At 39.9% G+C, this 26,409-nt stretch overlaps 1 protein-coding gene across 2 annotated transcripts in view; it reads right to left on the bottom strand.

Moving 5' to 3' along the window:
- The window catches only part of dapk1 (death-associated protein kinase 1), a 74,638-nt gene extending 49,345 nt beyond the window's left edge, over positions 1-25,293 (bottom strand). Inside the window, exons 1-2 of one of the 2 annotated variants that reach the window (XM_053610443.1) lie at positions 25,111-25,293; positions 24,413-24,540 (exon numbers count right to left, since the gene is read on the bottom strand). In XM_053610443.1, the coding sequence (XP_053466418.1) occupies positions 24,413-24,507 (95 nt within the window). In that variant the 5' untranslated portion in view covers positions 24,508-24,540; positions 25,111-25,293. Of the gene's footprint in view, positions 1-23,930; positions 23,997-24,412; positions 24,541-25,110 lie in introns of those variants that run through there. The other variant, XM_053610444.1, reaches the window with a different exon arrangement.
- Between the last annotated feature and the right edge of the window lie 1,116 nt (positions 25,294-26,409).

The raw sequence follows: 26,409 nt of genomic DNA, 5'->3' as shown, positions 1-26,409 counted from the left end.
AGTATATGACAAAATAAAATTTAGTATAAACAAAATAATCTGAGCGTTATAAGGACTGTGTTAAACAGTTTAATCATGACCGAAAGTTCAATAGTGGTAACTGGTTCACAGTTACAAAACATACGTTTGTCCATTTCAGTTTATCAAGGTTATTGCTTAATAATTGCATGAAAAAAAATAAAATAAAATAAACCCACACATGCACACAACTATGCCTCATGACGTTCCCAGCTTGGCTTTTGTCAGGAGGACACAGCTGAATGCTTCTGTCAGTGACACCCTTGAATGAGAGGATCAAGGCTTCCTCAGCCATGCCAGTTTCCATGGTAGTAGTAACATGGAAGGAAAAAAAGAAGGATTGCTTCCTCAGCCCACTTCATACTGCAAATTGCTGCCAACTGCTGCTGTACACTGTGAATTGCAAACTAGCATCACCAGCGGCCCAGTAACCACCTGACAAAGAAGACGACGCTGTCTTCCCCTCATGCGAATCGGCCTGTTAGGGAAGCACTGCCCTGTCGAGAGCCATCCAGGTCTGATCTGAAAAGGAGATTCGGCAAACGTATCAAGACGTCAGTGTGACAAGGCTCTTGTGCTCCTAAGATTTGGAGCTCCATGGTGATGAAGAGCCTCGTTAAACACGACGAACGTTCAAAGGCCTCGTCTGGTGAAAGTGCTCTCCAGATTGGGCACTATGGGAGTTCTGTACAAATCTGCAAGCGCATCGTTATCAAGCCGAGACCAAGACTGGTACCCATCCACCTTCAATGGGTCTCCTGGTGTTACACAGAGCCTAGTTCTTGCTGTTCCAAAACTACTCCCACGTTAACATTATACGCCTAGCCTATAGAACAAATGTAATGAGCACAGCTGAAAACTAAATTGTGTACTAGTGTAAGTTTTATATCCTATCATTTTTAACACCTTTGTGTGAAATATGTTACAGGGAGCTCCATTTGAACAATAAATTCAGCACATTTTCTGCATCTTATGACCAGGAAACACCAATACTGAAGTGAGAGCCTCAGCAAAGTATAAAAGATTTGTGCCATGTCATCAAAAGGACGCTCATCCTAAAGTTAGGTAGTACTATAATAAATTATAGTTTTAATAATTAATTAAACAGAACACAATCTAAATTCAGATGCAAGTGTTAAATGAAAAGAACACAAAGCTGTTCATTAGATAACTAAACAAATAAGACATTAAATAAAAACATTTAAAACGGTGCTAACAGTGATAAACTCGCTGTTGTCTGAGCATTAATGTCAAGTTCTCCCTAAACACATGCAGAATAATGTTATAGTCCAATACTGCACAACCCCAAAATATATCAGCGGTAATCTAAAACTAGCAGTGAGTTGGGTAAAAGAACAGTATTCTGTACAAAATTTTGGCCTTTTTTCACCTGTCGGTGGATATTATGGAAATAAGCAATTACCTACTGCCCTGAAAGAGAGTTTGGGCTCTGAAAACTCTACCTAGCATCGTGCATAGTGCTTTTTCATTAAGTGTTGAGTGAAATTACATTTCAATATTTCCTTGACATCTAATATAATAATATATTGTCATGCTCTCTAAGTAACACCACTGTATTTAACCCGTGTGCGTCAATTTAAAAAAGTTACACACAGGTCCACAGAGGACAAAAATGGCCATGTCCAAAAACTGTCAAAAATATTACATATTAATATTTTTTTCCACTTTCACTGACGTTGATTTTTTTTTTTTTTTTTTTACCAGCATCAGTTCTGATCATAATTACCAAACATCCCCCCCCCCGCCATCATGGGGATCAAATATTGCCATTTCAATGGGGACATTTTTGTCCTTAAGGTCCCGAGTTTAACTATTTTGTGTACCTAGAAATTTAAAATAGACTTATGAAAGCAAATGAGGGTGAAATATTAAAATTCCCAAAAAATTACACACCTTTTGCAAAATTTATGCTGTTTGCATTACCACAGACAAAATTATTTTTTAAAAATATAAATAAATAAATAAATAAAAGACAAAAATGTCCATAAGGACACACAAGGGCTAAGATATTTCCTCACATTTGAAGTTACTGGAGAAGTGAACTTGTATGCTGATGTGCATCAGTCAAGGCAAAAGGTTTCCCAGAGTCCATGGCATTAGCGTCTCTAACGCTTCCCCACCCAATTTTTCATGTCATGTACAGGGTATGTGATATAAATCATTGTTTACAGATCAAACAGATTTAATGGAAAACGTAATAAATCACTATAACACTGGGTTATATTTAATACATGCCCAGCAAGTGTACTTTATTATGTTACTGTTTTATTAGTTGGTAAAGGGTGTTATGGTATTAATGATGCAGGGGGTGAAAAGAGACATTACTGCCATGTACAGTGCACATGTATTGTAAAACAGTGTTTTGCATGCTTTAACACACTCCTGTTTTAAACCCCAATCCTTGATTGGGACAATTTATTTTTGATGGCAATCTTAAAGAAGCAAATACAGTGACAAGAGACTCACACAGTAAAAGCAGTTAATTACATGCCTGATGCTGAGTGCTTGAAACTTGTTTTCTTCATCCATGCACTAGCTGAAGCCACTGTGTACATCTCACCCCTACCTCGTTCAATTTTAACCAGGAGTGCAAGTTTGTGTCAGTTGAGGACAAGCTCCAAAGCATTTGTGTTAGCTCTTAGCTAGACAATTTGTCAATAAAAGATCAATATGAAAAACGTGAAAACTCTGATTACCAAACTAACTTCTGAAAGGCATGTTCGAAGAAAATTATTGAACCTAAGATTAGAAAACCTCTAGTGTTGGCTAGTTAATGTAATTGTGACGTTGTTAAAAAAAGTGCTGAGTAACATTAAGGAGAAAGCAGAACATGTGCAATAACAACAACAAATCACTCATAGAAGTTATTTGGAATGACAAACTGGCAGTGGTTCAAATGAAAGTGCTTCCCTGTGGAATGCATCTTAGTCTAGGCTGTCCTCACTGAGAATCAGAGAGCGGGAGAGTTATAGTTGGTATAATGTCCTCCTGGTCTACTAAGAGGAAAAGCTTGTCGAACACAGAGTTACCTGACACACATTCTTCTGACATACACAAGCAGAAAATCCCTCTTGTTAATGATACCCGTGGGATCCTCTGAAGAGGCCACACTGAGTTAAACTCTATTGGACAAAACATCCAACTAAGATTAATGATTTAATTAGCATTTAAACAAATCATTTCGCCTTTACTCATGGACTCGAGAACATAAGAGACCCAGATGAGGATTTTAACCACCACAGAACTGTGTTGTCATTGTTACAATTTCGGGACGGGGCTTCCAACTTTTGGCCAGTTTGTCTGAAAGGGAAACTTGAGCTGGACCATGGGGGAGGGCTGGAACAACACCCTTTTCTCCTTTGCAGTGCTGCTTTCTGTTTACTTTTAGGTGGGCTACTTGAGATGCTCCTCAAGCATGGTGAACATTGACAGATTTGCATTAAACAGCAGCGAGTGGAGGGCGGTTCATTAGAGATGTTGTGTGGAGTTTGTGTGTTTGGATCCCATGCTATAGTAGCCATGGTATTTATAGCTTTATCATCTGCACTAATATTTATTACATGGGGGAACCGTAACTAAGCACAGTCTCGTAATACTGGTACCGGAGATTATCTAGGACATGTTGTAATGCCAGTAATGGTTGCCATAAAAGATGCTCCATCATAGACCATAGACTTAGTGGTATGATGGTCTGTAGCATGACTTATTTATGTCAAGCCAAGCATTTCCATTGCTGTACATGCTTAAGCTGCATTTCCAACAAGCCAACATCTGTATCCTTGGCTTCCTTAAACTTCAAGCTCACTCTGTCTTCACATCAGAGGGAAATTGTTTTCTCGCTGAAACAAAAGCAAGCTGGACAGATAAGATTAGAAAGTTACTGTCATGAGGTAAAGACAGAGGGGTGAGAGTAAAGATGAAAGAACCCTCTGCTTTCCATTTTCCGGGACACTATCAGTTTGCACAAACAAGGATAGTGAGCAATAATTGGATTTCTAGCCACATATCATTAATCTTGCTTTTTCTATGCAAACATAAGCAGGATAGGGAGGAGCTGCCGCAGAAACAGGAAACACTGAAGACAGCTTGAATATGTATATTATGTACAATTTAGGCCTGTTCACTGCGGTCCGTTTAACGACCCGTGTCTAAATCAATAGCTGGCAATGGGAGTGTTCACAACCAAATGTTAACGTTGAATGTTTTTTTTTTAATGAACCCCAACTGGCCGACCAATGAGATTTGTGCTTGTGTTCACATGCCCAGAGCCACTGAAGTTACATAAAAACACGACTGGTGGCGCTCAAGTACAAAACTGTCTTGCCAACGAAGAAGACTACAACGAAGAAGCCAAAAAAAGAAGCTGCAAGCATGCACTAGTGACAGAAAGCATAAGTGACATACCCGAAATAAAATGCTCACTGCTAATAAATCCTTCTGCCTACACACAAACGGTATGCTTTGAAATCACTAGATTCATATACAGTATCTCACAAAAGTGAGTACACCCCTCACATTTTTGTAAATATTTGATTATAACTTTTCATGTGACAACACTGAAGAAATGACACTTTGCTACAATGTAAAGTAGTGAGTGTACAGCTTGTGTACCAGTGTACATTTGCTGTCCCCTCAAAATAACTCAACACACAGCCATTAATGGCTAAACCGCTGGCAACAAAAGTGAGTACACCCCTAAGTGAAAATGTCCAAATTGGGCCCAATTAGCCATTTTCCCTCCCCGGTGTCATGTGACTTGTTAGTGTTACAAGGTTTCAGGTGTGAATGGGGAGCAGGTGTGTTAAATTTGGTGTCATCGCTCTCACACTCCCTCATACTGGTCACTGGAAGTTCAACATGGCACCTCATGGCAAAGAACTCTCTGAGGATCTGAAAAAAAGAATTGTTGCTCTACATAAAGATGGCCTAGGCTATAAGAAGATTGCCAAGACCCTGACACTGAGCTGCAGCACGGTGGCCAAGACCATACAGCGGTTTAACAGGGCAGGTTCCACTCAGAACAGGCCTCGCCATGGTTGACCAAAGAAGTTGAGTGTACGTTCTCAGAGTCATATCCAGAGGTTGTCTTTGGGAAATAGACGTATGAGTGCTGTCAGCATTGCTGCAGAGGTTGAAGGGGTGGGGGGTCAGCCTGTCAGTGCTCAGACCATACGCCGCACACTGCATCAGATTGAGCTGCATGGCTGTCGTCCCAGAAGGAAGCCTCTTCTAAAGATGATGCACAAGAAAGCCCGCAAACAGTTTGCTGGAGACATGCAGACTAAGGACATTGATTACTGGAACCATGTCCTGTGGTCTGATGAGACCAAGATAAACTTATTTGGTTCAGATGGTGTCAAGCGTGTGTGGCAGCAACCGGGTGAGGAGTACAAAGTCAAGTGTGTCTTGCCTACAGGCAAGCATGGTGGTGGGAGTGTCATGGTCTGGGGCTGCATGAGTGCTGCCGGCACTGGGGAGCTACAGTTCATTGAGGGAACCATGAATGCCAACATGTACTGTGACATACTGAAGCAGAGCATGATCCCCTCCCTTCGGAGACTGGGCCGCAGGGCAGTATTCCAGCATGATAACGACCCCAAACACACCTCCAAGACGACCACTGCCTTGCTAAAGAAGCTGAGGGTGAAGGTGATGGACTGGCCAAGCATGTCTCCAGACCTAAACCCTATTGAGCATCTGTGGGGCATCCTCAAACGGAAGGTGGAGGAGCACAAGGTCTCTAACATCCACCAGCTCCGTGATGTCATCATAGAGGAGTGGAAGAGGAGTCCAGTAGCAACCTGTGAAGCTCTGGCGAACTCCATGCCCAAGAGGGTTAAGGCAGTGCTGGAAAATAATGGTGGCCACACAACATATTGACACTTTGGGCCCAATTTGGACATTTTCACTTAGGGGTGTACTCACTTTTGTTGCCAGCGGTTTAGACATTAATGGCTGTGTGTTGAGTTATTTTGAGCAGACAGCAAATTTACACTGTTACACAAGCTGTACACTCACTACTTTACATTGTAGCAAAGTGTCATTTCTTCAGTGTTGTCACATGAAAAGATATAATCAAATATTTACAAAAATGTGAGGGGTGTACTCACTTTTGTGAGATACTACACAAAAAAGTATTCTTGACCTCTTATTCAAATAGCTAAGTGCCCCATTATTGCATCGCTGTATTATCATATTGACCACAAAAAAGACTATTTATAGTCAACACTTCTTCATTTTACAGGAGCATTAACATTTTTGGGCACAACAATTGTTTCCTTATACCCACCCCCTCCCCTCCCAAAAAAATGTGATTGAAAAAAAATAATAATTTGGGTTTTCCCATAAGTAGGCTATGTGAATGACATTGCTGTGACTTTGATATAATTCAAATCATTACTAATTTAAAAAGAGTATACTGTTTAAAATGAGAACTTTAAGGATTCAACTTTAAAGAAGTATTTGTTGTAGTGGCCAAATACCTTACATTTCACAAAAGTGCAGAACTCGTGTAGATCTGGAGTTCTTCCATTACAATTCCACTTCAAGGCAAGTTTTGGATCAATTATTGCCAAAAGTTGTCTCTTTTTTTTTTTTTTTTTACAGTTATCATATTATCTTGTGATGTAAATGTAGACAGAGCCAGTCGAAAGAAGGAGACCTAGGTGCTCTGGATACTAATCCAGAGGAAATGCATGTCTGAACCAGCTTTGCCCTGGCTTGCCCTTCGTACTGGATTTGAATATCATTCTTCCAAACCCCAACCATCAACCCGGCCTTGTGCTACGGCAATTTGTACAGAAACTATAACGAAAAGAACTCGGTCAAATGTCACTGTTTGATGTGAAGTAGAGGAATCGTTTTCTCCTCTAGAGCTGGCAGTGTTCCCCTTCCTGTGTTCTCTTCCAATTTTCCCCTCATCTCCATAGTGAAGCATTAGTATTCAGAGCATTGCTGCGGATCACCTGAAATGCAGCACACAGTGCCTTGCAGCATGTCTACCAACAGACTCATGTGAAGATTAGACATTTATTTATTTCCAAATGGAAACAACACATCCAATCTTAGCACAAAGACCGAGACTATTAAACCTTTATATCATTTTAAATGATTATGCACGAAAATCCCACACGCTTCAGAAGTTAATATAATACTTCACTTAGGGAATTTTGACTTCATCACCAGATCTCACACTATAAAAAAACCCCCAAAAGCAGCAGACACTAGCTGACTCACAGCATTTATAATGTATTCCATAGACTCCTGCTTGGAAAAAAACCCCAAAGACCTAACTTTGATGAGACCCATGCTGCCCTTAGTTCATGTCTCAAGGATTCAGTTGCACAAAACTAGGACTGAAGAACACAAGATAATCATTGGCCTAATCTTTAGCCTCAATCCTGCCATAATCTGAGTCAAAATATGAGGGATGAACGCTTCAAAACATACATTGAATTCTGCACACAATGTGAATGAGTCATGAGCACAAAGAGCAATGATCGCCACTCCCATGCTGTGGAAATGCTGGCTGCAGATTACCAATTATTCAGGAGGACCCAAGAGCAGACACTGGCAATGAAACGCCTCCCACAGGAAAAGCCAGTTCACATGCATTTCAACATCAAATGGCCTTTTACACTATTAGCTATTGGGATTAAAAAATTGTTTTTTTCCACCCTCAGCACATAAACTATAATGCTATGATGATGTAATTCTGTTCAAATGCCACCAGGATGAAAGACTGATCCAAAAACTAATCATGAAAAGATAATGGATTTTGAACCATACATTTATAAGGACATCATCTGTCCAGATTACTTAAAGTACTCAGAAAAAGCTTGTTTAGAAAGACAGTTTATCAGGAACCGTACACCTGCTTTAACCTGTGCACTTGTGCATTCATTCAATTATACGGCAGGTGCGCAATGCATAAAATCATCCAGACTGCTTCGAGCTGACAGGAAGGCTATAGTAACCACTCTTTACAACTGTGGTGAGCAGAAAAGCATCTCAGAATGCACACCACCATCAAACCTCAAGCCAAGAACGGGAATCTGAAGCTATACTGGCCACAGGCTCGGCAGTTAAAGACTGTAAAAATGTCACCTGGTCTGTCTTCAGAAATACCTAGAGCAGCCTGTCTGGCACCAACAACATTGGCTGATTGAGCAAAACTGTCGGTGAGTGGATGTCTAAGAATATACTGCTACAGACCATGCTACACATTTTGTCTCAATTTCCTCAAAATGAATGGTTGTGCTCGGATGAGAGTTTGCACCTGCTATATAATGTGTCTGTTCCCAGGTCGTTGTAGATGTTCTACTTCCCTGCGAGCATGAGCTGCTGTTTCACTTGGGGCCAAGTTAACGTCACACAAGCGTAGAAAGGCAACCGTGGGACTAAAGCTTCGGAGATCACAAGGGCTCCTCTTTCACGCTGGCTGCATATAACATATCAAACGGATATGTGTTGGGACAAAGGTGTGTAGTAAACCTTCGCAACACATGGAGACGCACATTCATACTATACACATACGCATTGTTAGGCTAGTCTGAATAACAGACATTGCGATATTAAAGGCATCAGATGAACAAAAGAGCTTTTAGATTTTGGGTTTTTTCTTGTAGAGCTATTGTTCAGAGAACCTTGTTATTGCTGTATATACTGTCCTGTCAGCTTCACAGATTACAGAATATACACTTCTTGTAAACGATATTGCAATTTAGACCTGTGACTGTAGTCCTTCGATTAAACCCTCCCTCCCCCGCTTGTATAAATCATGTCGCCTGGGTTTAAACCCCTGCGAGTTTCATGACAAAGATGCTTTTGTGTTGGGCCGCCGCTGCCCCATCACGGTTCCTCAGTGGGGTTCCAGCGTGGTCAACATAACCCCAGCAGCCGTTACATCCGAAACAGCCCAAAACACTACACACCCAAGCGTCAGGTGATGTTTGTGGTTAACATCAACTCATGCATTAAATATACCTTTTTCTGTTTAGTTAAAACCCTCACACTTCTAAATGGTCCACGGAAAGGAAACACCTGGGATTGCAGTCCTGTTTTGACAGCATTGTTACCGTTACTCTATTCACATCTCTCCGAGCCATTTTTTGCCCAGCCTGGTACTGTTAATTAAAAAAAAGCCTTGCTGCGGCAAGACTCAGACAAACAATTTCCCCTGCCAAACTACTATCTGTGAGTTTCTCAGCCATTGTACAGAGATAGGGTCTGTCTCGAATTTTCCTCCAATTACACAATAAAAAAAAAGAAAAGAAAAAGCTTCGGTGCTTGACTGACAAGTGAATAAACTGCAAGAAGGACGCTAAAAAACAATCGAGCAGATGCTTGGCACGACGACATGAACGGCTTTCAGGAAATCTTTTAAAAATATTACTCAATAATTCAAAAGCGAGCATGAGAATGAGCAACGCAGCAACTGAACACGCAAACTAAAGACTAAGGGTATCTTTAGATCATTTACGTCTAAATGAACAATACACGTTATACAGGCTGTGCAGAAAATGGTAGTTGATGTTGCTGCATCATGGGATAGCTGAGTGAACTGTGAGAAGTGTGTCGACATGTACGGCGTGAACAACGAGGGAGAATATCCTATGATTTTTCTCTTGGTGTGGACTGGCTCACTACAAGAACTCCGGCCTTGTTGCTCATGCCATACTGCTGAAATATCACATCATGTCACATGACAGGCCTGCTAGTATAACATTAAAGAATATAGGAGACAAATGCAGATAAATAAACAAACATACACATACATACATATACACACACACACACACACACACACACACAGTATATCACAAAAGTGAGTACACCCCTCACATTTTTGTAAATATTTGATTATATCTTTTCATGTGACAACACTGAAAAAATGACACTTTGCTACAATGTAAAGTAGTGAGTGTACAGCTTGTGTAACAGTGTAAATTTGCTGTCCGCTCAAAATAACAACACACAGCCATTAATGTCTAAACCGCTGGCAACAAAAGTGAGTACACCCCAAAGTGAAAATGTCCAAATTGGGCCCAATTAGCCATTTTCCCTCCCCGGTGTCATGTGACTTGTTAGTGTTACAAGGTCTCAGGTGTGAACGGGGAGCACGTGTGTTAAATTTGGTGTCATCGCTCTCACACTCCCTCATACTGGTCACTGGAAGTTCAACATGGCACCTCATATATATATATATATATAAATAAATAAAACACATACATTGCTAGCGTCAGGAATATTCCAGCATATTAGCCCACTTACAGATTTGCCATGTAGCACCACAGGTTTAGGAGATTTTCAGCTTAACTGGCACAATTTTCAACAGAACCCCTAAGAAGCTTTTTGTGTTAAAAAATATTCCAATTATGCACATGCTAACATCATGAGGCATAAAGCATTGTGTTGTACGAGCTAACAGAATTGGACTTTTTTTCCCCTTTCTCAGATGAATCAAGCAGTACCGATCATCTGATATCTCTACAGTACAAAGCCTCATTTTTCACCTGATTTCTCAGAACTGATGTACTGATTAACACAATTTGCACTTTTGGAGGCATGTGTCTTGCTCTGCTTTTCTTTTTCACTCTGCATAACTGTAAAATGGAACGGTTGCCACGGTCAGATTCAGCAGAGGGATTCGGACAGCTGGGAGATTGCAGTCTCAGCTTTCTCCGTTAACCCTGAGAGCTGCAAACTAATCTGATCTCTCATTCAGCAATTAGGTTCCCCCCCCAGTATTGATTCAGTTAAAGCTGGGCCTTTTGATTATGAGAACATTATTAATAGTAGAGTCTTTATTTTCATTTTAGCTGTCTGAACTAGCCTTAAATCCTTTATCAAAAGTAACAGTTCAAATGCACAATTTCTACATACAATCTTTCCAGAAAGCAATTTAGTAAGGGACTTTTAGGCTTAATATGATGAGGAACTATGAGGAATATTCTGAAGAAAGAGGCCCAAGCAGGGGAACAATTCAGTGAACTCAATTAGATGCAATTTTGCTGGAATGGACCCAAGTATACTGGAAGCAACTGCCAAACGGACAGTTTTTCTAGCTTGAATGATCATTTGTCCACTCCGATTGTTCAAGATCATTAAGTGCCATTTTTACTAGTTTCACCTACTGGCAAGCTTTGTTAGGAAATTAACAATTTTATCATCTGAGCACATCACAGATGTCCATACACCCATAATCAAATATTATTATCTAATATATAGCTCCAAGAACAGTCTTAGGCTAGTGATAATATACATGTCTTACACTAACTATCCAACTGGACCAATATCTGCTATATTAACTCCATGCAGGATTTTAGGCTGCCTTCGCATGCAACTACTCTGAGGCTAACCAATCAAACAATTTCATTAGGCCATTTCTTTCCAGCTGGTGTAAACACTCCATGCTCTATGTGCATACCAAAAAAAAAAAAAAAACTGGAACATTGTCCACCAGACCAATTTGGGGTCTTGGTCCTCTTCCTACCAAGAGAACCATGGGTCTGTACACTGCTGGTGGAAACACTCTTACGGTGACCATGCAGTCCAATTACTGGAAATGTATAGAAGAAAGGGTTTATTGGATAGTTTATGGTCCTGGATTTATAAAGGGGTACTACTTGGAATCTTTTGTGCAATTTGAAACTGTTGCTGCAAGGTTCTAAATACAGCCTTTTAGAAGTTTCCCAAAGAAGGACAAACTGAAGAACACTAAGATTCTAGATATAACCTTATTTTCTAAGAACGTAGCCTGTAGATTATAGAAAAATCAGGACTTTTGAATTGCTCTGTCTGGCAATTATGTGACTTCAGTATCTTAAGCCATGAAGTTTTACTAAGGTCAAAACATAAGAATTTCTTTGTATTAACTTTCTACTTCTGAGCCTTTGCGGGAAGCTTCAAGTCTGGATCAATGCTTACTCAGATCTGCTTTGTGTGTCATATTAAGTTGTGTTTGATTTGCTTGCAATTCTGATTTTGACCCTACCTATATTTGGCTCAGTTATTGATCTGCCACTCACATGGTTTCTGTAAACATGTCTATGTAAACATTTAACCTTTAAAACATTTTCATACATTTACATATATTGCATGATACTGTTGTATGTATTGTATGGTACTGTTTTTTTTTTGTCAGTTTATTGTTAGTGAGACAGGTAAGCTAACTGGTTTTTCTGTTAAAGTAGCTTGTACCAGAAGCATGAAGCTTGTCCTGGTATTTTACTTTTTTAGAATCTCTTAATATATTCTTTGATACTGAACCTCTGTTTCATGTTTGTCTTATTCCTCAGCCTTACCTGTGCCCCAAATAATAAATTAACTTAACTTATCTTACACCTTACCTTGGCTTTTTTTTTTTTTTTTTTAGCTTAGGCTGTTGTAACCCATGCGCCTCAAGGTTCTGTGCATCCTGAGATGCTTTCCTGCTCACCATGGGTGTACAGAGTGGGTATTTGAGTTGCTGTACTCTCAGCTCGAACCAGTCTGGCCATTCTCCTCTGAACTCTCTCGTAAGCAAGGCATTTCCACCTGCAGAACTGCTGCTATCTGTATGTTTCAAGGCTTTCTCACCGTTATATATAAACTAAGGAGACGATTGTGTGTAAAGATCCAAGGAGATCATCAGTTTCTGAAATACTCAAACCAACCCATCTGATACCAACAACCATGCCACGATCAGCAAAACCAAACCACCCCCATTCTGAAGTTTGATGTGAACATTAACTGAAACACTTGACCTGTATCTGTATGATTGAATGCATTGTGTTGTGGTCACATAATTGAAAAGTCACTGTATTACTGCATTATGAATTGTCCGTGAACTGTATTACAGCGGAATTTCATAGGAGGAACACTCGTAAAGCTTTATTTATTTTTTTTAAATGATTGTTATGTTGAACAGAGAATATTTTTTATTACACTAGTGTAACAAATCAAGCCTCGTGGCAAAGAGAGAACATCAGAGCATGTATTTCCCTTCCCTTCTAGCAGCCCACTAGTGCTGTACTGTCCATATAATGTACCCGTTCAAACATTGGACTATTGACAGATACTCCTACTGTTCCTGCAGCATGAGCTGCTGATAATAATGCCAGATGAGCAGTAGAGGAAAAACAAAATAATGCATTAGGTACTAATGGGGCAAACCTGAAAAGGTTCTGAGTGCTTGAATCCCTGTCCAATTCGTGACCAATCAACAAACACCCACATGTATAAACAACTACTTGAAAATTGTTGCAATGTAAAAACAATCAGATGAAATGAAAAACGAAAAAAAACAACAAGCTGGTGTTGAATACAACAAACAAACAAGGTGTGAAACCAGACTTAGTCTGTTTACACACAACTTCGTAATCCAAGTATCAAATCAGACTAACAACATCTGCTCAGATTTAACTCATCATCGACTCAACATCGTGTTACACCTGACAACTGCAAACAAACAGTTTGGGTTCAGTTCCTCACCTCCGCATAATGACTTCAGGTCCCATATAGGGGACTCCTTAGATATGCATGGTCTGAATTAATGGTTTACTTGCGTGAGCCATTTTGATTCATTAGCGGAAAATGAGTGTGGGAGGACGGTTCAGGGAGAGCAGATCCTGAGCCGGCTAATCTGCGGGCCAAAGCCATGCGCATTATGCAACAGCTCTGGAGTAACCAAGGAAACTGTGGTGTGGTGGAGCACACACAAACACATACACACACAGAACATTTTTGCTGAAGACAAAAATCTTGGTGGATTTACCAGAGACACATGCAGGCAAACAGCAGGACTCGATCTCTAATGCTACTTACAAGGCTGGCTGTGTGTGTGTGTGTGTGTACACATTTAGTTTCATTTTTACACCACTTTACAAGCAAAGATGAAATTCCAAATAAAATCCACTGGTGGAACTCCCCTGACTGCAGCAAAAAAAAAACCCTGCTTAAATGGCTCTGCACTTTTTTTTTTTTGCTCACAAGCCTCTTTCAGGAACTGAAACTAAGAAAGGAAATCCACATCATTTGCTATATTAACCCTTGACCTGTGCTTAATGCAAAAGGCCTGTAATAAGTGTACTGACCACAATAGTGTTCCTGGTGCATTGCATGGTCAGAAACTCTTTCCAGAGCCACTGGATGGGCTTTCAATCAGCATTCAGATGAATCCCAGGCACTCTGTGTCTGACACTGAGCAAACACTCCATGTCAGATGCAAACATGGAGCACGAATTTCCCCATAGGCGAGTCATACGCTTTCAGAAGTACCATCCCTTCTGTATTTATTGCATGCGATAGATCGATATATAAACATAAGTTTTACCCAAATCTCACACTCCAAATTTAACCATACTTTACAGTTCAAAACACTGTGTCATATGTTAACAGGACGGTTTAAACTATAGAGGAGAACTGGAGTGGGTAAACAGAAGTCTTACACCCTCTCATGATATCTAGTAACTCTCCAACTGGTGCGTCAGTGCTTCTGTTGGATGACTTTGTCAAGCACTTTCTATTCCTGTGGAACTGGGTAACTTTTGGAGAACTGTCAAGAAGTTGTTTTTTTTTGTTTTTAAATCATTTAGGTTTTTGAGAAAAGTGTTTTGCATACATTTGATTAGTTATAACTATATGTAAACCATATTTCCATTCAAATAAAATCATTTACTTAACTCAAACACTACTGGGATTGATTGCAGAATCTTCAGAAACTTACATTTGCTGTTTCCCCACAGCTCTTTAAATAAAAGGTCACATTTCTACAAAATTCCAGGTCATGGATCACCCAAAGCTCGGAAGTGGGAATTTCTGACCTGCAACTAGAAAAAAAAACCGGGAGAGTCGGGAATGTCTCCTCAACTTTTCAATTCAAATGTATACATTGGTTCTATGTGATCGAACTGAGTCGCATTAACAAAATTTGTTTTTGTTTATCCAACATAATTTGATCATACAATTTCAAAGACTTGAATAAAACCAAGCCCTGTATTCTCACCGAGCTCAGGGCCGAATCCAGACTGCTGGCATACAGCTGCACTATTCTACCGCATATGCTATAATCACATAAATCTAATAAATACTACAGTTATTTCTTCCCATCAGCACTAACATAAGGCAACAACCATTTTATAACGTAATTATATCATGTTAATATTACGTGAAATGATCATACTCACTCTATATAATTCAATCCAGAAATTAGAAACTTGTTTAAATGAAATTTAGTATAAACAATTAAATCATATTTTGGTGTTTGCTGTTTTGAGAATGTAAAGAATGTTTTGAGAATGTTAAATCAAAACAAAACAACAACAAAAAACCCAAATGCCAGTCCCTCCAGGATTTTGCGATTGCAGAAATTAACGCAAAATCAAGCAAGCTCCACAACATTTGGAGGAGCTTGCAATTTTTCAAAATTACTGCAGATTTTCCGCAGATTTGGGCCAAGACGTGTCATGTGACATCATCACATCGCGCATTCAGCCAAAGCCCTCTTCGATTCACGTGCATCGAACATGAGTATAGCTAAAAAGTCTCATTTACCAATAGACACCACCTTGAAACAGCGTGCAAAACTTTTTCGTGCAATTGCAATTTCGCCAATTCAAGTAGTTTTCCACAAGTAAAAACTCTGCAAGCTGCAGGGCAAAATTTTTAAAAAGCCGAAGCAAAATCGAACGTTTTTGGCTACGACAGTCGCAAAATAACTCCTGTAGGACACGCTTTTATGAAGCCATCCATGTTATTTCCCAACCAATTTTTTGTTAGAATGCAACAAACTTGAAAATGACATAGTCCAGAGATCAGACTTCGCACTTCTGAGTTCAGTCGAAGACACCATCAGCGTCAGGAGAAGCGAAAGAGCAGAGAAACTATAACCTAACGGACACCAACAAGGAGAGAAGAAAAAAAATGTCTTGGACCAAATCGAAAGCTGGTCTCGTTGTACTCAGAGTTCGTAGCTGAAGTTAGTAGTTTTAGGTCATACCTATATGAAACATTTTCACTGCTACAGAAATGCAGTCTTAATGTGCTATGTGTAGTGTTCACTGATGACATGTTCTTTTCAGAATCAGAAGCACACAGTTATGTGGAAACACTGACGGACCCGAGCCAAATAAAGTGTAGTGCAAAGCTGTCACCAGCTAGTCAGTCTCAAATACTATCGTTTCATAACCACTCACAAGCAACTTACTGCCAAGGGCACAAACTATATACTGTAGCAAGCATTACTGTAAGTTCAGCAATTACAGCCATGATGTTGGACTTTGTGTACGGTTTGGAAAGGGTTATTCTGAGTGTTAGCATTGAGCTGGTTATATTGATCCGTGGGTCCGTTTATAATGCAGACAACCCTGGGCTATAGTAGTAAGATAACAGACATAACAGACACAAGGAGCTGTGCAATTCCCCCCCAGTGATTACCAAGAAAGAGTCCTTCAACATGGCAGTGGAATGTAATTTGCTCCTTTCCTGAGGATTTAAGGCCACAAAGGGCACATTATGTGAAAATGTAATGAGACAGCCATGCTGAAAAAGAAGAAAAAAATAAATAAATCACGCCACCAGACACAAGCGCTCACTTGTAACTTCACTGAACTGGTGAAACTAATTATAAAATTAGCATTGGCGGATGTGTTGTGCTTTTAAACGAGCTTGGAGGCAGAGCGTGTGTCTCGTGCTCAGCCGTTTTGATCAGCACGAGGCGAGCCGGGGAGAGTGAGGCTAATCGGGGATGAGCCACAGATGCATGTGCTGAACCGATTGCAAAAAAGGTGGGGTAAGGAGGCTGCTTAAAGCAGCAGCAGCAGAAGGGGAGGAGCTGTAAAGGTGGCTTTAAAGGGCAACTACTGAGACTGAAACTGACATTCGTCTGGTTTCGAGGAGGTCTGCATGCTTACTGTCAAAACATGGCAGCAGAGACAGTGTAGCTTTTAATATCAGCACACAGTCAACTGGCAAAAAGAGAGAGAATTTCTTTGAGAATACTTTAAAATACACAGATGTGTGACAAATTAAAGGTCAAAACCTTTTTGGATGGTTTTAGTCCCATTAGAGGGATGAGTTCCTGCAAATCAATATAAAAATTATTCTGACTGATCATTGATGATCCTATGATGAAACATTTCTATCATGATGAGAATGTTCTCTCTCAAGATGACCACACCCCAAGAGACAGTGCGCACTGAAGGATTAAAGGAGTATGAAAATGATGAACACCTATGGGTGACTTTGGACCGAGATGTTGGATTCACCATCATTATCATCAAAACACCAACCGGGGCGATATATTTTGGAAGCATGCTGTTCATCCCTCCAGTACAGATCCAGAAACTTGTACCAAGCCAAGGTGCACTAAAGCTGTTTAGGTAGCATGTGATGGCCGACACCTTATTTCAATTTATTAATGAGCTCAAAATATTCGACCATAAACCTTGACAGAAATTGGGAGCGCATTAGATGCGGGAAGGGGGCAGGGCTTCCAGGAAAGATCTATTAATATCGCAGAGTTCAAAACACCTGTGCAGATCATCCCAGATTCATACGTTTGTAGCTCACCTCTTGTTTTATTGAGGAGAAAGAGAATGCTCTTTAGGCATTTTCTGAGTGATAACTTGGACTAGCACTCTTGGATGTTTTTGCAGAGTTCCTACGCATAAGGGTTGGCAGGTCTGGTAATATAATATAATCAGCGATATAGGTCACTGGATATCTTTGCAACGTAATATCGTGAAGGGAGGATATCATTACGTCACACAAGCCTAGTGTGGACACAGCAATTTCCATGGTGTATTCTGCAAGTGTCCCAAACCAGTATAATGGTGGATATTACAATTGCTAAACTGGATAAACTGGTAACCTTACTACTACAAAAAATAATTAAGGCTTGAGGCTAATAATTGGTGAGAGGCATTTTTACAACCTAAATGACAATTCACAAACCATCTCTTAATAAGTGCTCTGTGTTACAAGTGTGTGAATTCCTGCTACTTTGTAATCACTCCCACTGTAGCTTAGCAACAGCATTACCACTGCGATCAGCCTCTTGTTGGAGCTGCAGAACTGTTACTGAATATTAATAAATCAATATGTTTGCTCCATACCCTGTGGTAGGCCACTGCATCACTCGGATTTGAGCGATCAATTGCGGTTACGATCGCAGACGTGATTCATCACTCGCTGTCGCATCTTGAGGGCATGCTCATTTTCCACTGCTCAGGTTTGACAAGCTGTGAATATGCTATAAACCTAACAGGTGACATGTCCTCATGACTCTTGAGACAGCGACGGTAAAGCTCCATCAAACACCAAGCACTGCATGGTCATGACGATGACGACGTTACCATTAAACAGCCTGAAGGTTCACACGCGGTATCAATTTATGACAGCGCCAAGTCGATAAATGGCCGACAACACTGCGTTTATGGAACTCCGACCCATAAACACATTGACAAGGCTAACATGTTACAGTTTGTGTCATCCTGAAATACTCAGTGCCATGTCATAAGACACACTGGGACTATTGATTGCATGACAGGATGTATGACCTATAAAAACACAGTTCAGTAATTATTGTTAGCATTTTTATATGTTAGGTGTGGGTCACTGCAGGAAGTCGACATGTACCGTGTACTGACACACACTCGTACAGCGTCTCCTGTGTCTAAGCTCACGGCAATCCCTTTGTGACCAGGCCCTTCATTAATCACAGTAGACTGGAGCTGGGCATAATAGCCTGCGTCTGGGCCTTTTGATTAGGCTGTCAGTTTACACCTAAAAAGCCCAAGCCTGGAACAAACCACCCGATGATTATAAAACAGGGGTGTTGCTCCTGAGTGTTTAGTGCCTCTGGGCGGCGTTTGCATGTGGGCTGTGGTTAATAGTGGATGCAAAGTTGGAAAACTTGCATTAGATGGCTAGTGTCATGGTGAAAGAAAGAATTGAACTTTTCATGGTCCTGGAGGTCGAGGGCGGTGGTATGGGGTACGCCGTTATTTGATGCATTATACGGACCGATGCGAACAACCCAAAAGCAGATTCTTTTCCAATAAAACCATGTCCCGAAGTATTTTATTCCTCTTATACCACAGCGATCTGCCAAGGAGTGCATTTTTAACATTCATTAATGAATGACAAGCTGTGCTTTTTAATCATCTATATTTACATTTAATGTTATGGAACATCGATGAGACAAGTAAGCTTCCTTTTATCACTAATGAACAAAACAACAGTGAAAGTGCTCTGTACTGAAGACTTACAAAGCACTGACAGTGGGGACTCCTTACATAAATGTTACATCTCTGTACAAAAAGCTTCGCAATATCAACAATTACACGCATTTCTTTGTAAAAATTTGTGTGTTTATTATTAGCTTTAGATTATGTAGATCAGAGAGCATACTAGTCCCTGTATATGATCCGTTAATATAGAAACGATAACGCATCAGGACGAGTGCGTTAATATAAACCTTAAATCCTAATACAAGTCTGTACAGGATTTCACAGAATTTTTTTTTTTTTTTTTCCTGCGATTGTTGTGGACAAAAACGATGGATTTTGCTGAAGCTTTTTTTTTTCTTTCAAAATTCAAGGATTGGCAAAATTGCAGTTGCACAAAATTGATTTGCACGGTCTTTTGCAGGGATGTCTGTTGGTAAATGAGACCTTTAGCTGTACTCATGATCAACTTTGGCTTTGGCTGAATGCACGTTGTAATGTCATGTTAAATTCTAGAGGGACTGTGATATAAATATTAAATATAAATCATTTAAATTACAGCTAGAACTACTGTCCAGGCTGTTAAATAAAAATCCTTAACACCACCTGACCAATCATATTTGAGAACTGAGAACAATGCTGTGGTACAAGGCTAAAATATTACTTAAGTCATTTACAATATGTATTTAAGTGCTTGCAAAACAGTGCCACCTCAGTTAATAAACCTGTGAAATCTATATGATCAAAAATGATGAGAAATGAATCATGCTACTTGTTAAAGTGAATAACAATGACGTCAGATGATAATATACAGGTACCATACTCATGATTTGATCACAGTGTAAAGCCATATTTTATGATATCAATGTTATGTTGCCAGTTTGCTCGAGTCTACTGCTCCACACACCAGTAAGAATTTCAAAAACGAATGCCGAATCCTCTCTCTCGCTGGTATTTGGCATGCTTACCTTTCACACTAGACTTGTCTCAAAAGAGAATTATTTCTCTCTGACACACTCTTTTCATCTCACCTCACAAGAACACACAGTTACACATACACAGACTTCCCAAGAGCACAATCTACCATCGTCTCGGTACAGAACTGAATGACGTTTTAATGGAAACACCAGATAAATTATTAGCCAGACTACACTATCTTTTTAGTTGATCTGAATGCACCCAAAAATGCCTCATGTTCAACCCAGCAGAGCTCCATATTCCAAATATCTAGTCTAATGACACAGTTATGGAATTAAAAATGAAAAAAGGTGGCATGAGATGTTCGTTCATGATCGAAGTAAGGACCTCAGCGACCCTTTGCAGCAATCAAATGAATGTTTAGCTTACCGGTCAGTTAAATATTTACAGAAAGTCTACACATCTGCTCCATTTCAAGCACTGGATGCTGATCATATATACCAGTGCAATAGGCCTAAGCATCTTTTAGGGGTATGGCAGTTTCCCCTCATTGCGAAGTTTCCAGCCTGCACCCTCTTCTAACACAGGCATCTTTGGAGCTTCTGCGTGTCATTACAAGATGGTGTCAATATTACCGAGGCTTTCTCTCACTGTCTCTCATTTGCCTGAATCTAATAATCCATAATGGAGCTATGCGGTACTGCATTCACAACCTTTGACAAAATATGGTCCATCATTTTTCTTTCATATTACAAAACCTTCCACAATAATACCAAATGAAACGTGCACAAGAAAATTAAACACTTCATCGACTGTGTAGTCTGTCCATGCCGCATTAGTGAGAGCGGAATTAACACGTAATGAGGAATTTGGCAGGCAACCAGCTTGTCCAGCCACATTGATTCAGCCTATGCACTGCTTTTAATACAGTGCATTCTGCTTCTCTTTTGTGGGCATTTAAACAGGATCTCTGTTGTGTAATATGGTCAATACCCCACTATTAAGGGAAGCAGGGGGGTACTACATTCAATTTGGTCAATATTAAGCCCTCATCAAGGTGACAACTTGACAAAAAAAGCCCTCTTACGCAATCACAAACTCCAGTAAAACTTTCTTTGACATACAAAAGCTGGTTGTAAATCCCAGCGTCATGTCCAAGTAGCAACGCAGCCCAGATCCACGAATGCCCTTGCCAACTGAGGTGTGCTCTTACGCTACATCTGGACCACCCTTAGCATGGCCTATTGGCAAAATGAAGACTCCCTACTTAGTGTTCAGAGTTTACCATGGCTGTAGTCTCTAAAGCCCATCGAATGGGCCTGTGTGTTCAACCCTGGATCCTCCGATTTAGGCTTGTTAAGGTTCCAGCTCTGAATGGAGGGGGGACATCAGGCTTGAGCATACAGATACTATCATTAAAGACGAATCAGAAGACCGAAGCTGAACCACAAGCAGTGACTGGCAATATTGCTTTTGTTCACATCCTATGAACCTGGAAGTTGGGTTTAGTTGGTAGACACTTATACAAATCATCTTTTATATATATAATATATAATATATATATATATATATATATATATATATATATATATATATATATATATATATATATATATATATATATATGAGTCGAATCCATGCAGGTTTTGGGCACTTCTTATAAGCCAAGCAGCAAATCTCAGTCCTGGGACTGAAACCCACAATCTTCTGATCACTTGCACACTTCTGGTATATTTCGATCCACTTATATAAGCACTGTGGATTACTTTATTTTCTGGTGGCCTGTGATTGATAACAAAGGTGACGAACTTCGTTGGACAATGTCAATGATCTTACTGATTTTGAAGGATCTACTCATGTCTGGCTAAGCATGATCATCTTACAAAATGCTCATCAGTCGCTAGTAAAAAGCACAAGACAAAAAAAATATTCAGCACTAAGATCTACAGACAAATCTGAGCACTGTTTGAGGATTTGCACATCAGTAGCATGCTGTTACAGTTTAATGGACACACAGATGTGAAAAGTAAGAGTATCTACAATCAAAAACCCACACTCATGTGTTATAAAACATTCACAAGCCCAAGACTCACAGTTAACACTTGTCTATGATACAATATACACAACATATTGACATAAATAGATTGAAATACACAGTTAACACTTGTCTATGATACAATATAGACAACATATTGACATAAATAGATTGAAATACATTAATTCAACTCGTAATCAATGTTTATTAGCTATTTCCTCATCACTGTAATCAAATACAGTCCCGTGGTTCCCCTATTACTGAACCTGTTCAATGCAAGAACTTCCACAGAACAGCCATAACAGCAATCCTGAATCAATTACACAAATCCGTTCAGTTTAATAGAGATAAGCTTGCATTCTGTAGCAGTGAAGAGGAAAAGAGTCAGCTCAAGAGTCTCGAAGCATCCTCTTACTGGAACAGTACCATTTATCCCACACAATATCAAAATGTAGGGCATTTCCCACTCCCTATAGGCTGTTACATGAGAGCTGATACACAAACCGTTTCTTTTAAACATATAGAGTCCAATTTGCTGCAGCCCACTACATGACTAGATTCATGTGGCTTGAGCAACACCACCCACATGCCTGGCAGTGAGTGAGAATGCACAAGCTTGCGATATCCAGCTGGAGAGCCTTACCCCATCTCCAATCACACTTGACAAGGTTTCACTAGAAACACAGCCCGCGTGATTAAGCAAACACAATGACCAGGTGGCTAAAGGGACGCATGAGGTGACCTTAGCAAATGAAGCTAATTCGTGACCAATTGTGTGTTATATGTCCAGACAGTAGGCCCATAATATAAGTGACAGCGAATGAGAAAAAATGTAGGCCATGCAAATCGATGACAATCATTTGAAGAGCATTAACTTCACTTGTGAAAAGTGTATCCAATAAAAGTCATGGCTTAGCTCTCAGCTGTGAAATAGAAAAATTCGATATGACTGGCATATAGATCAATTTAATAAAATGCAGTAGATGTCTAGCATGCCACATAATCACTGGCCACTGCATGGTACTGGAAAACCTTACAACATTGCCAACACTACAAAAGTACAGTATCTCTCTGGTGCATTTCTGTAGCATTTAAACCTCTCTGTATTATAAGCAATATTAATGAGAGCTAGGGTTCTCCATCCAATCCAGAGTGTAGGCTCACATAAACATCAAGGTTCCTTCTTATTCATTCACGTCCTTCATATGAGGCCATGTTCATCCAAAAAGTCCAGTCTCAGACGTAAAGAATGATCTCTCATTTGGGGAAAATCCAGGAGCCTTCCAAGCTCCTATAGTATCTTGTAATAGTACTCTACGTTCCTCTTGTTGAAGGCGGTCGTGATGCAACAAGGCCACTAAACGAAAAGACAGACTTCCATTCCTAGTTTCTTCACGATTTCTAGATTTGTCCTCTTTTAAATCAAATATGTGTACGTTTAAATGCCATAAGCGAGCAGGTGATGGTAGTGCCAAGTACCATTACCGCCTTCAGCCAGGAGACCGTGGAGGACGACCTCGTAACACTGGCAAAAGTCTCTCTCTCGGTTCTTACAAACTGTCCACATGTAGCATTAAACAAACAATTCATAAGCAATATAAGCAATTAGAGGTAGGATTCTCCGTTACAACCCGATGGTACAGCCTAGGCTCACAAAAACAACTTTACCCAAAAAGTCTAAAGACCATGCCATTTTTTTTTTTTTAAAAAAAGGAAATATTATTCCTTACCTTCCAAGCTCATCTCCAATCTTGTATTGGTCCTCCATGTTCTCCTAGTTGAAGGCAGTCATGGTGCTTAAAAAAAGGCCAATTAAACGAATATACAGTCAAAGAAGAGACAGATTTCCATTTGTAGATTATTCACAAAGTATATATTTCCTTTGTTTGTCCTCTTTGACATCAAATATGAGTACGTTTCAAAGTCATAAGAGAGCAGGTGAAGGTAGAGCCCTGCACCATGTCTGCCTTCAATCAGGAGACCAAGGGGGACCATTACATGAACCTCAAACCCTCATAACATTGGTAACAGTCCCAATCTCTCTCTCTCTCTGGTCTATTACACACTGTGCACATGTAGCATTAAATCATATCCATAAGCAATAAGAGCTATGGTTCTCCATAAAACCCGCACACAGAAACAACTTCACCCCAAAATTATAAAGACCATTTGTTTTGTTTTGTTTTTTAAACAAGGAAATACTGTTCCGTACCTTCCAAGCTCATCTCCAATCTCGTAATGGTCCTCCACGTTCTCCTGGTTGAAGGTGGTCATGGTGCTGGGCGCTTCCATCACCTGCACCCTCATGATAGCTTACATCGAAACCTACTCATATTCGACCTAAAAGAGGGCAGATAATAATAATAATAATAATAATAATAATAATAATAATAATAATAATATAGGATTTAAGAAGGGAAGAAGAAACAAGGAAGGGAGGTCTCTTATCTCTGTCAAGAAACATTCGTTTAACCGGCCTGTTTAAGCTCGAGCCGCGTCACTTTGCAGACCTTTTATCGACGACGGCGCGACTTGTATACATAAGAATGACAAATAAATAGCCATATTATGGGATGTTTTGTCAAGATGTGTTGTGGTAATTAAAGCGCTGGTTGCCTAGTGAACACGAAGAACACGGTATTAGGCAGAGAGAGAGAGAGAGAGTGAGAGAGAGAGAGAGAGAGAGAGAGAGACAGCTGCGGCTGGAACATTACCGAAACTCATCTCACATTTGGGTTTTCATTAAACGCAAGTTCCAGGTCTCAGTGTTGTGTTGACTGTGAACCAAACAAACGCAGTCGTATTCTTCATTTCACTTAAGTAGCGAGGAGCGGGGTAGGATACGCTCACCCGGAACACTCTGCTCATTACCATTACATCTCAATAAAAGCCACTCATAATAAATATTACCTCTAATCCTCCGCCGTCGTCAGTGCGCAGAAAACGAGTAAAGTCCGGTGTAACGCGTTAAAACCGTCATACCGACCGAGAGAGACACGAAAATGGAATGTTGAAGGAAATGGGAGGCTTCTAACAATGTAGGTGTGCGGCGTCGCCTGAGCAGGGAGCGCTGTGTGAAACAGAAACACGCTGCTTCAGCCTGCAGGGGGCGCCATTTTGCCTTATTACACTACTAGATGATATGTAAAAATAGTCTACATGTGCACTTAAAATGTACATAATTACTGTGTCTGTATAGACATTGTACCCTTTTGTTTCACCCCTGCTGAAACAACAACAGCAACAGAAATCGTCATAGAATTTGTAATTGTTGTAATGGTTATAATGGGAATTGTATTGGTTTTAATGGAAACTGTAATGGTACCTGTGGGTACTTCTCTACAAGTAATTTATTGCCTTCTGTTGGTGGCATTGTTATGTCTAGTGGATACCACTAGGGACTAATAATGGTAATGGTTTTAATGGTTAGCTGATGATTTGTGATGGTATTTGTAGTGGAAACCGTTAGAATTTCCATGGTTTCTATTGTTTTTTTCAGCAGTGATAGTTCTGTGCTAGTAACCAGAATGCTGCTAGTTCAATTCAATTCAATTGAAAAATAATAATTTTTGATTTTTTGATTTGTACAACTTTTAACAATAGATTTATATCCCTAATGAGCAACTGTTGCCTGGACCCAGGCAACAGTGGTGGAATGGAAAACACTCTGAGATGACACAAGGAAGAACTCTTGAGAGGAAAGTTTAATTCCCAAAATGACCAGAGAGCCAAATGCTGGACCCATTAGCACTCTTTAACTGCTACACGCCTGGGATGTAGTCTGTCTCATTTGTAAGGAGCTGTGGATAAACACAATTTTAAAACAAATACAATGTTCCCCCCCTTTGAGCGTTTCCACATTTTGTAATTTTATACACCCTTGAATTGAATTGAGATTTTTCCCATTTGATTTCCATATAACTCACACACACACACACACACACACACACACACACACACACACACATACACACACACTCTCTCTCTCTCTCTCTCTCTCTCTCTCTCTCTCTCACACACACACACACACACACACACATACATTTACTGTTATACTCTAATATAAGTCAGACAATATAAGCCTTGACCAAGTGAAAGAAGTTTCTGATTGTTATTTATAGCACTTAAAATGATATAAAATGTATTTACATTGTGTCAATTAAACAAAAAAGCAGACATTTTTTGTTTGTATAAGTATTCTCCCCCTGG

The sequence above is a fragment of the Ictalurus furcatus genome, chromosome 22 (genome assembly GCF_023375685.1).
Source record: "Ictalurus furcatus strain D&B chromosome 22, Billie_1.0, whole genome shotgun sequence".
NCBI lineage: Eukaryota > Metazoa > Chordata > Actinopteri > Siluriformes > Ictaluridae > Ictalurus > Ictalurus furcatus.
The sequence above is the reverse complement of the archived record's forward strand: the minus strand, read 5'-3'. Positions and strand labels throughout refer to the sequence as shown.